The following is a 12050-nucleotide window of genomic DNA, read 5'->3' as shown; positions in this document are numbered from 1 at the left end:
GAATTGTACAACCTTAACTCCTTTGCTTCCATATTCATCTTTCAAAGAACCCAGTGATAATTGTCTCGGTTGACAAGAATCGATATCTGCAACATAAATCAATTTTAAGGTAGTTATGAAGTTTGAAATTTTTGTTATGTAAGTGTATACCTTGTCACATTAATACAATGAATGCGACACATAGTCACGCTCCAAGCATGCGCGTGCCCCATCTCGATATAGGAAATTTTTGAGCATTTGTTGTGTTATGCAATATTTACCATTTAGTTTCTATTAGAAGGAAGAAAAGAACATAAACATTGCTTTATATACTCACAAAGAAGTATAGGGTCATGTAAATGACCTTCGTCTGATCACGTCCTTCTGCTATTTTTTTGTTGTGAAAACTACTAAGTCTAATTATTAATCTTTTTAGGTGTTGCATCAAATATGTAAATACACTCGTGTTGTTTTTAAAATAATCAACATTCGATCAGAACAAATAAAAACACCTAATCAAACTTGTAATATACTTACTTCACTAACCAAAAAAATCATTAGAAACTAGTAGCACTTCAATATATTTTGGGTGGTCTGCTTCAATCTCAGCCACCACAATTGTGTCGGGTGACTGATCGTTGGCTCATTTGCTTCCACCATGTTTAGACATTGTGACCTACCTATGATTTAAAAATAAAATTCAATAAATATATTCGACAAATAAAAAGTTCAACAATTTTATATAGATTTGTAAACTAAAGACTTTCACGTTTTAATGACAAGAAGACTTTCATGTTCTTTAGACATGATCTATCAATTAAAGAAAAGATAACATAATCATGCAATATTTGGCACCAAGTACTTTTAACTCATAATAACAACCTAAATTATGGGCATGTGAAGTTTTCTTAGGAACAACTGAGTTTGATGCATTTATGAAACTATAAACTAAAAAGCAAAATGGACAAGTAGCAAGAATTATTGACAAAACTCTATGATGGCAACATGTTTCTTAAAGGCAAACTCTATAATGCATATTGGTGTCGACTTTTGTAAGTAACTATATGCAAAAATCCCTAAAAGTCATAAATCCTAAACAACGAAACATACATAATAAGTCCACAACATCAACCAAAATAAAAGAAGAAGAAACTACATTATAAAGGAAAATAACAAAACAATAGATATTATATGCGAAAATCTCTAAAGATCGTAAACCCTAAACAATAAATTCGGTGACAAATATTACATGTTTTTGTAGGATAACATCTATAACAGCGAAACATGCATAATAAGTCCACAGCAAGAACCAAACAAAAAGAAGAGAAAATTATATTGTAAAAAAAAAACAATAAAACAATAGATATATTGTATGAAACTCAACTTAGTAGCTAAACGGAGAAGTAGAGAAGAAGGATACTACAACCTTCCATGAGGTGGAACGAACAACTTTCTCGAAAATGGTCGAAAGGGTTGGGGTTTTAGAGACAGAAGAATTGGGGTTAAAACTCTTTCCGGATACAAACAAGAAAAAGAAAAAAGAAACCTAAATAAGCATTTATAAGGGACAATATTTTGCAAGAAAAAAATAATTTCGTAATACGGATGTGATTTGAAAAAGTAAATTTTGCAATATCAGACTTTCATAATTTTTCATAATTTTGCAATACTTCATACAATACTCGTCTGCAATTTGACAATGATCGGACTTTTGCAAATTTTATGATTTTGGCAGGTGATCGTGAGAAACTCGTCACGAGTTTCAAAAATTGTTTGAATTTTTAGATTCTTTTTTTGAAATATCGCAATGTCATATGCGATTTTGTTAACAAGTTCTATGGGTGTATTATTTTGTGTCATGACGTGCGAAATTAAAAAATTTACACCTGCAAGGGATAAAAGCAACAAGAAAATTTTGAAAACCTACAAAATTGTCGATTCGGCAGATTTGATAAATTGTGGAGCATTTTCAAAAACTTGTTATTTCTGTCATACGGTACGATCATTTTCGACTTGTTATTCCAGGAATTGGAAACTTTCATTTCTCAAATTGGCCAACTCCCTTCAATGCATGGCTTTCAGTTTTTGTAGGTGGAGAAGGCCTTGGTGAAAAGCCATAGCTGCTTCAAAATCATGCTTACGCAGAAATGTGTGTGTGTGTGATGTCCAAGCTTGTTTTTTTTCAATTCCACTTTTAATTTTCCATCATGTTTAGCATTTCATTTCTCACTTGCTGAAGCCATAAACGCACTTCTTTTCTAAACTAAGTAAGAAGCAACCAACCATCATACAAAAGTATGTCTTCATCCAATGAACCGGGATTTAATTGGCATCCAAAGAGGTTAAAGGGTTTGAACAGCGAATTTCATGGGATTCTTGGAAATGCCCGATATTTCTTGGCAATGCTGATCATTTTCCGAAAGAGACCATTTTTTACACAGCCTTGCTTTTGGACAGCTTTCTTCTTGTTTCCCAAATAGATTTTCTTTAGCTTCCTTAAAGTTTTCCTCTCTCTTCTCTCGCTTTCTACATTTTTCATATTAGATATCTTTATAACAGGCTTGTGTCTTTACTTCATTCTTTATTTGCTCTAATCCCCACTTCATATTGCATTTCTGTGTTTCCTTTTCATTTTTCATGCATGGATTTACAACCTTTTCATTTTGGATGCACTTGCATAATTGCTTCACAACCGTGACCCGCTTCCCTCCTCTTCGTACTACTACTGCTATTTAGCACTCACTTCTCTGCTTCTGCTTCACGCCTGGCTTCTCGAATAGTAACTATGGTGCTGACTTAATCACTTCTCTTCTTTTCACTTCGTTCTTCTCTCTCTACTTTATTACTTCTTTTTTTACTCTATTTTTTCACGTCAGAAGGTGAGCGGAGGAGAGGGGTTAGTGAGCATGTGAACCACCTCCATCATAGTAGGCCTCTCCGAGCTCTGCAACTCCACACACCGCATTGCCACCCTGAACATATGTTCGACGCTCTCCAGTGGGTAGTCGCTCAGCCTACTGTCCACAAGCGACGCCACTACCGTGGCCGGCTCGACAGCGCTCGACACCATCTGCCCCACCCAGCGGACGATGTCGACACCCTCGCCAAACTCGCCGACCGGCTTCCGGCCGGTGATGAGCTCCAGCAGCACAACCCCAAAGCTGTATACATCGCTCTTCTCGTCCACCCGCAGCGTGTAGGCGTACTCTGCAAAATGGAACACAGAGCAGCCATGAGTACAGAAACAGTAATACCGAGCAAAGATGAAGGGCATTTGCATGGATTCGCACAGGAGGGCTAGAATTTTGGACTCGTTTTATCAAAGGCGCGGTTAAGTGACATGGCTAAGTGCCATGACCAATCACATGCCAGCATTACAAGGCCCACGTAAAATGCTATGACGCGATTGGATATGCTCGTCCCAAAACTGTGAGGGAAATTATAATGATAGAGAGAGAAGATACTGCAAATGATAGCTATATTGGCATTATCCCATGGCTTTAAAGTTTAAATTGTTATCACTCCACTGGCTCACTTCAAATGTGGTGAAAACTAATTCTTGGAATCGAACACATCACAAGTCCCCAACTTTTGAATATGAAATCTCAGATCTCACTAGATCTCTCATGAGATTTGAACAGTATTTTCAATTTTCTAAAACACAACCAAACGTACCCTGTGAAGCAATGGAAGATGACACCATCCGCACCACCTAAATGCATTTTTTAAGCTTTTTTTAATAAAGCATAATTTTAATAATATACAGTTCTTGTAACGTTAAAATTGTATTATGGGCATCTAAAAAGTACATTTTTGTATTAAAAAAATGAGCTTTCTATTCTTTAGAAAGGGTTTGTCATAAAGTTCCAGGAGCACAAAATGAGCGGGTGGTATCATTCCAACAAACCATTCTAAAAGTTTCCGGTAACAATGATTTGGACAGAAAAAAACACCACTTAGAAAATTCTACGGTTCTTTAATTCCTAGGCTCCCCTTGTCTGGTAGGAGCAGCTAGTGCACATAACCTTGTGTTGGGAGGTTGCAAGTTCGATTCCCAATGGTACAGCTAGTTGTGTAACTGGAAGGGATCTGCCTAACCCCAGCTAGTCTAGCAAAAAAAAAATCTACCTAAAAATGTAAAGTATAAAATGGGCTCATGGGTTATTGTAAATCATTGAAGCACTTGGCTAGGCGTACAACTGCCGAACCTCGTATATCGCTCTTCTCTCTCAACTCTTCCTTTTGTTTACCCGGTAAGCCTCGAAGAGAGAGAGAGAGAGAGAGAGAGAGAGAGAGAGAAATGATAGAATATGATGCAAAAGAGGGTTACGTGAATGGGTAACCATAAGTCATGGGTTAGTGGGTATGCGTTATAGACGTTTTAGAATCCACGATTGTGTTGTGGTTCTTAAACTTAAGGAGTAAGTTATGTAATTCATGAGTTATAAATGGGTCATGAGTAGTGGCTATTAATGAGGAAGTGACAGTTATAGGTTTACTTTTTAGCTATAAATAGAGCTCTTGGAGGTTGTACGAGATGTGTAATCTCTCACCTTTTGTTTTTACTTTGTGTTAAAGATTTTCAATATTTTACTCCATTGTTAAGTTAATATTTTATAGTGTTGCTGCATATATCTTTACTTTATTCCAACAAGTTTGGTATCAGAGCCCCAGGTTCGATTAAGCTGGGTGTATTTGAGCATTGCGAAGATCATTGCCGAAGCCGGATCTTCAAGTTGGTTGGTAATTACGTGGTGTAATTTACGATGTCTAACGGTATAAATCTGAACTCTATAAATCTCTCACATGCCTTGGTACCCATTTTTAATGGAGAAAATTATGAATTTTGGAGTATTAAGATGAAGACGTTTTTCATTTCTCAAGATCTTTGGGATCTAGTTGAAAATAGTTTTGTAGAGACACAAAGCTCAAAAGCAACAGAAAAGGCAGCAAATGAAGTAAAGGAGTTGCGTAAGAGAGATGTCAAGGCTCTTCTCGTTTTGCAGCAAGCCGTGACTGAAAGTATTTTTTTCTCGAATTGCGGCAGCCACCAAGTCAAATGAAGCATGGACTATTTTGAAGGAAGCCTATCATGGAGATAGTAAGGTAACTATTGTAAAACTCCAAACACTTCGTAGAGATTTTGAGACCCTGCTAATGAAAGAAAATGAGCACGTGCAAGATTTCTTTTCTAGAATATCTACTACTGTAAATCAAATGAGAACATTTGGAGAAATAATTGATGATAAAAAAGTAGTAGAAAAAAATCCTACGAAGCATGCCACCAAAGTTTGATCATGTCGTCACAGCTATAGAGGAATCTAAGGACATGAATAATTATTCTATTAACGAATTAATGGATTCTATTTTGGCACATGAGGCTAGATTGAACAGGTCAACCGAAAAAAGCATTGAACATGCATTTCAGGCCAAGGTAGATATTTCCAACAAGCAAACGAGTGGCGAAGGTACCTTAGAGAATAAATATCCAGGAAGAGGAAGAGGTAGAGGAGGATATCGTGGCCGTGGTCATGGTCGTGGAAGATTTGAAATGGGTCGGCACAATGGAAGCAATCAAAGGCCGAATTATAAAGACAAACAATGTCATTATTGCAAGAAGTATAGGCACGTGGAAGCAAGGTGTTGGGAGAAATCAAAAAATCAGGTTAATGTTGCTGAAGAACAAGAACAAGGTAATCTTTTCCTTGCACAATTTGAAACCAAGGTTAATAATATGTGGTTTCTAGATAGTGGGTGTAGTAACCACATGACAGGTGAAAAAAGACTTTTTCACAATATTGATGAGTCCATGAGAATGAATGTTCGTCTTGGAAACAACAAAGAGGTACAAAGTGAAGGCAAATGAACTATTGAAGTTGATGTTAAATCAGGTAATAAAAGAATGATTCATGATGTTTATTATATACCTGGTTTATCATACAATTTATTGAGTGTTGGACAATTAATTGAGAATGGGTATACACTTAACTTTTATGATGGAATATGTGAAATTAGAAAAAGGAGAATGGACACTGAACCTCTTATAAGAGTCAAGATGGCACCTAATAGAATGTTCCCTCTTGAATTTACACACGTGAATGATGTTGCTTTAATTGGTAAAGAGGATGAGCCATCACATCTTTGGCATTTACGATATAGCCATTTACATTAAAATGGGCTGAAAATACTAAGAACCAAAAACATGGTTTTGGGATTGCCTAGTATAACGTGTAATGATGGAATTTGTGAAGGATGTGTATATGGGAAGCAACATCGTTTATCATTTTCCATTGGAAAGGCGTGGAGAGCCAGAAAGCCTCTTGAGTTAGTTCATGCAGATCTTTGTGGTCCCATGAACACTCCATCCTTAAATAATAGTAGATACTTTTTATTGCTTACTGATGACTTTACTCGCATGAGTTGGGTGTTTTTTCTCTCTCAAAAATCAGAAGCATTTAAAATTTTTTAAGAGTTCAAGGCTTTTGCAGAAAAGGATAGTGAGCATGTCATAAAGTGTCTACGTACAGATAGAGGGGGAGAATTTCTGTCTAATGATTTTGAAGAGTTTTGCAAAAGAAATGGAATTCGCAGGCAGCTAACAGTAAGAAAAACACCAGAGCAAAACGGTGTAGCTGAGCGAAAAAATCGTACAGTCGTGGAAATGGCAAGGAGCATGTTGACTGAAAAACAACTCCCGAATGAATTTTGGGCTGAAGCCGTGAACACAGCAGTATACTTACTCAATATATCTCCAACAAAAGTTGTGCGTAACATGACTCCATATGAGGCGTGGTGGCAGCGAAAGCCAAATGTAAGTAATTTGAGAATTTTTTGTTGTGTTGCTTATTCCTTGATCGATTATAGGGATCGTAGCAAGATGGATAAGAAAAGTGAAAAATGCATTTTTGTTGGTTATAGTGACACAACAAAGGGGTATCGATTATATAATCCAACATCTAAGAGTTTAATCATTCGTCGTGATGTTATTTTTGATGAATTAAGCTCTTAGACTTGGAATCAAGATGCAGATAAGTCAAAAATAGAGGTCGTTCCCCTTGCATCTGATAAGACATTGGAAGCTTCAACAAGTATGTCTCAAAACAATGGTGATAATGAGGACATAGACTCACTACCTAAAAAGGTAAGATCCATAAAAGAGATTTATGAATCGTGTACTTTTGCCTTGTTGGTTGAAGAACCTATGTGCTACGAGGATGCTAGTGAGAAACAAGAATGGGTAAAATCCATGGAAGAAGAAATGGTAGCCATTCAGAAAAATGATACCTGGGAACTTGTAGATTCACCCACAGGTCAAAATGTTATTGGTGTGAAATGGGTTTACAAGGTTAAATATAATGCAGATAGGAGCGTGCAAAAATATAAAGCAAGGTTAGTTGTTAAGGGGTATGCTCAAGAATTTGGAGTAGATTTTTCAGAAACTTTTTCTCCTGTTGCACGTTTTGAAACTGTTAGAATTATTTTGGCATTAGCAGCTCATATGAAATGGTCAGTTTTTCAATTTGATGTAAAATCTGCATTTTTGAATGGGTTCTTGGAAGAAGAGGTATATGTTTGCCAGCCTCAAGGATTTATTGTTAAAGAAAAGGAAGAGAAGGTGTACAGGTTGAAAAAGGCGCTTTATGGCCTTAAACAGGCACCACGAGCCTGGTATGGGAGATTGGACTCATATCTAATGCAAAGAGGATTTCACAGAAGTGAGAGTGAGCACACTTTATATGTAAAAGGATCAGGTACTGACTTTCTTATTGTCTGTGTTTATGTAGATGACATAATTTATACAGGCTCGTCGAGTATACTTTTTGAAGAATTTAAAGAGGACATGATGCATGAATTTGAAATGTCTGATTTAGGGTTGTTACACTATTTTCTTGGACTTCAAGTTCAACAAAGTGTTGATGGTATTTTTATTTCTCAAGAAAAATATGCTTTAGACTTACTTGAGAAGTTTAACATGGTGTCATGCAAGCCCTGTTCCACTCCCATGAATACTAATGAAAAATTATCAGTACATGATGGTACTATGAAGGCTGATGAACGGTTGTATAGAAGTTTGGTTGGAAGGCTAATGTATCTTACACAAACTCGTCCAGATATTGTGTTTCCTGTTGGCCTAATTTCAAGGTTTACGCAGTGTCCAATGATACATCATCTTGGAGCAGCAAAACGGATCCTTCGTTATATTCGAGCTACCACTAATTATGGGATTTGGTACCAATCAATTTCTGACTTCAAATTAACTGGCTTTACTGACAGTGATTGGGCTAGTTTTGTAGATGACAGGAAAAGCAGAAGTGGATTCATCTTTAATCTTGGATCAGGAGCCGTGTCATGGATGTCAAAGAAGCAAGCAACAATAGCACTTTCATCTTCAGAAGCAGAGTATGTTGTTGCGAATGCAACTGTATGTCAAGCTATTTGGATAAGAAGAATTTTGGCGGACTTGCATCAAGAACAAGCGAATGCAACAGAACTCTATTGTGACAATCAAGCAACCATTGCCATGACAAAGAATCCTGTGTTTCATGGACGAACCAAGCATATTGAGTTGTGTCATCATTTTATCAGACAAGTTGTTGTCGATGGAGCTGTAGCAATGAAATATTGCTCTACAAATGATCAAATTGCAGACGGATTTACAAAAGCACTAAGCTATTCAAAGTTTGTGAAATTCAGATCCACTTTAGGTGTATCGAGTTTTGCATCAAGGGGGAGTGATAGAATATGATGCAAAAGGGGGTTACGTGAATGGGTAACCATAAGTCATGGGTTAGTGGGTATGCGTTAGAGACGTTTTAGAATCCACGATTGTGTTGTGGTTCTTAAACTTAAGAAGTAAGTTATGTAATTCATGAGTTATAAATGGGTCATGAGTAGTGGCTATTAATGAGGAAGTGACAGTTATAGGTTTACTTTTTAGCTATAAATAGAGGTCTTAGAGGTTGTACTAGATGTGTAATCTCTCACCTTTTGCTTTTACTTTGTGTTAAAGATTTTCAATATTTTACTCCATTGTTAAGTTAATATTTTATAGTGTTGCTGCATGTATCTTTACTTTATTCCAACAAGAAAAGCAACTCACCGGGAGCGATGTAGCCATAGGAGCCGACGATGGAGGACATGCACTCTGAGTAGCCGGCGTTGGGGAGGAACTTGGCGAGGCCGAAGTCGGCGACGTGGGCCTCGAAGTCGGAGTCGAGGAGGATGTTGTTGGACTTGAAGTCTCGGTGGACGATGAGAGGGGAGCAGTCGTGGTGGAGGTAGCAGAGCCCCCTGGCGGCCTCCACCGCGATCTTGTACCTCGTCTTCCACCTCAGGTGATCCCCATTATTGCCGTGGAGGAAGTCCCCCAGGCTCCCGTTCGGCATGTACTCGTACACCAGCAGGTTAGTCTCCGCGTTCGAGCAGAACCCCAGCAGCCGGACGATGTTCCGGTGCCGGATGCGGCCGAACGTCGGTATCAACGCCGAGAACCGATGGTCGTTCCGGTTGTTCTTCCCCATTGCCGGCATCTTCTTGATCGCTACCTCCGTCCCCACCGGCATCGTCCCGCGGTAGACGGTTCCGGCCTCGCCCTTTCCGATCACCATGTCGTCCTTCAGGCACTCCAGAACGTCCCGGCACGTGAAGTCCAGATGCTGGAAGGGCGTGAGCTTCCATTCACGGGAGCGACGTCGACGCCTCCGAACCCACCACGCTCTCAGCAGCCACATTGAGACGACGATCGACGAGCAGACGAGCAGTCCGACCGCCAGCCCGAGCTTGGATGAGCCCAAAGGATGCTTCGCGTCGTCGGCCGGAATCGTGATGCACGGACTGAGGCTGAGGCTGAGACTGCATAGGTGTGGGTTTCCGGCGAACGAGCTCTTGTCGAAGTAGGAGAACTGGCCGCCCCGCGGGAGCTCGCCGGATAAGTCGTTGAGGGAGAGGTCGAGGATCGTCAGGCTCGTCATGTTACGCATCCCGGACGGAATCTCGCCCGAAAGGCGGTTACGGGAGACGTTAAGGATGTTGAGGATCTGGAGCTTCGGAAGATCAGCCGGGATCCCGCCGGTGAGGTTGTTGCTGCTCAGGTCGATCGACGTCAGGGACTTGCAGAGCGATACTGTCGCCGGGATATCGCCTGAAAGCTCATTGTGGCTCAGGTTTAGCTTCGAGAGCTGCTTCATGCCACCGATCTCGGGAGGAATGCTGCCGGAGAAGCGATTTCCGTCCAGAGAGAGCGTGTGCAGGCCGACGAAATTGCCGATTCCTGACAGAATCCTTCCGGAGAGCCGGTTGTTGGAGAGTATGAGATCGCCTAGTTTCGGCGACGGCCACATCTCCGACAGGAGAGCTCCGGTGAGGTAATTGTCCGAGAGTTCTACCATATCCACGTAAGGAAGACTCAGGAACCCGGCGGGAATCGATCCGTTCAAACAATTCCGGGCGAGCCTGACCCGGGTCAGCGATTTGCAGCCCCCGAGCAACTCGGGAATCGGCCCAAAGAAGAAGTTGTCGAGGAGGATCAGCTTCTCCAAGCGCCCGCCGGTGCAGAGACCGTCCGGGATCAATCCGGTGAGACGGTTCATCGTCAGGTCCAGGATCTTGAGTCGGCCGTTTCGGCCGAGACCCTGAGGCAACTCGCCGGTGAAGTTGTTCCCCCACAACTGCAGGACCTCCAACGCCGGAAACTCGGCGACGAATGCCGGGAAGATGCCGTAGAGCCAGTTGCGAAAGAGGTTAAGCAGCGTTAGCTCACGGAGATCGGAGAAACTATCCGGGATCTCTCCGGTGAGCTCGTTGTTGGACAAGTCGAGGGCTTTGAGGCTCGTCATGCCGGAGAGCTCGGGCGGAATCGAGCCGGAGAGGTAGTTGAACTGCAGGAACAGGGTCTCGAGCGACTTCAGGCGGCCGAAGTTCGCCGGAATCTCGCCAGAGAGTCTGCAGTTGCTCATGTCAAGCTGTTCCAGCAGGCTCAAGTCGCCTAATTCCGCCGGGATGCCACCCTCGAAGGTGTTAAAGTAGCCAATATTGAGTTCCCGGAGGTTCTGCAGCCGGCTGAGCTCCGGCGGGATACGACCAGACAGGTCGTTCCCGTTGAGGCCGAGGTACTCCAAGCTCGGGATGTCCGCGTACTCCACGGGGATACTGCCGTTGAAGTAGTTCCCACCGAGGTGCAGGTGTCGCAGCCGGCGGAGCTCCTCCAGCTCGACCGGCAACGGGCCGGACAAGTTGTTGTTGTAGACGTTGAGCACCTCAAGATTGCGCAACCTCCCGGACCCAGCGGGGAAGGCCCCAAAGAGATTGTTGTGGGAGAGATTGAGGAAGCGCAGGGACGTCAGGTTGGAGATCTCCGGCGGGAGTTTTCCGGTGAGATTGGAACAGGAGAGAGTGAGGTTGACGAGGCGGTCGAGGGAGGCGATGTCCGGGGAGAGAGAGCCGAAGAGAGGGACGGAAGACAGGTTGAGGGCGACCACCCTGGAATCGGAGTCGCATGTCACGCCGGAGAAGGAGCAATGAGATGCCGGAGGGAAAGAAGGATCCCAGTCGCCGAGGGCGGACCCTCCGGGCCCCACCAAGGAGGCCTTCAGCCCGAGCAAGGTTGAGAAATCGTTTTCCGACGAGGAAAAAACGCCGACCACGAAGATGACCAGAAGAGACGGAAGGACAGCTAGGAGGTGTTTCATTTTGGATGCTATAGAAACGAGGAGTGGGGGTGTGAAAGACAGGCGTTGGTAAATAAAGGGGAATGGGGGGAAAGTGAGGAGGGAATGGGGGGAGAGAGTCAGACGTTAGGTGGGAAGCAGATCAGGTCATGCTGAACATGAGCGTTTTTGCTCATGCCAACATCGTGGCCGTCTGTTTGCATTTTGGATGAATGCCACGTAGTTTTGTTGACTTTTGAACTTTTCAAAATGCAAAATCGGATGGCCACGATCTCAGCATGACGCTTCCCGTTGGGTTGGGGAAAAGAGAAGAGGGCACAACACGGATACCATCATTTGAAATAGGATGGGTTCCATCTTAAGTTCAATCGTAGTCATTCAATCAACGGTTTAGATTGGTCTAGA

The 12050-nt window shown here is 42.0% G+C and overlaps 1 protein-coding gene across 1 annotated transcript; it reads right to left on the bottom strand.

Moving 5' to 3' along the window:
• Positions 1-2800: 2800 nt before the first annotated feature.
• Positions 2801-11666, bottom strand: LOC149832806 (uncharacterized). The gene is made up of 2 exons (XM_090013306.1): positions 9080-11666; positions 2801-3186 (listed from the first exon to the last, which is right to left on the bottom strand). Exons 1-2 carry the CDS (start codon positions 11664-11666, stop codon positions 2852-2854), a joined length of 2922 nt encoding a protein of 973 aa, XP_089869432.1. The 3' UTR covers positions 2801-2851.
• Between the last annotated feature and the right edge of the window lie 384 nt (positions 11667-12050).

The sequence above is a fragment of the Nuphar pumila genome, chromosome 7 (assembly GCF_984573655.1).
Source record: "Nuphar pumila chromosome 7, dmNupPumi1.hap1.1, whole genome shotgun sequence".
Lineage (NCBI taxonomy): Eukaryota > Viridiplantae > Streptophyta > Magnoliopsida > Nymphaeales > Nymphaeaceae > Nuphar > Nuphar pumila.
This window is presented reverse-complemented; position numbering and strand designations above follow the sequence as displayed.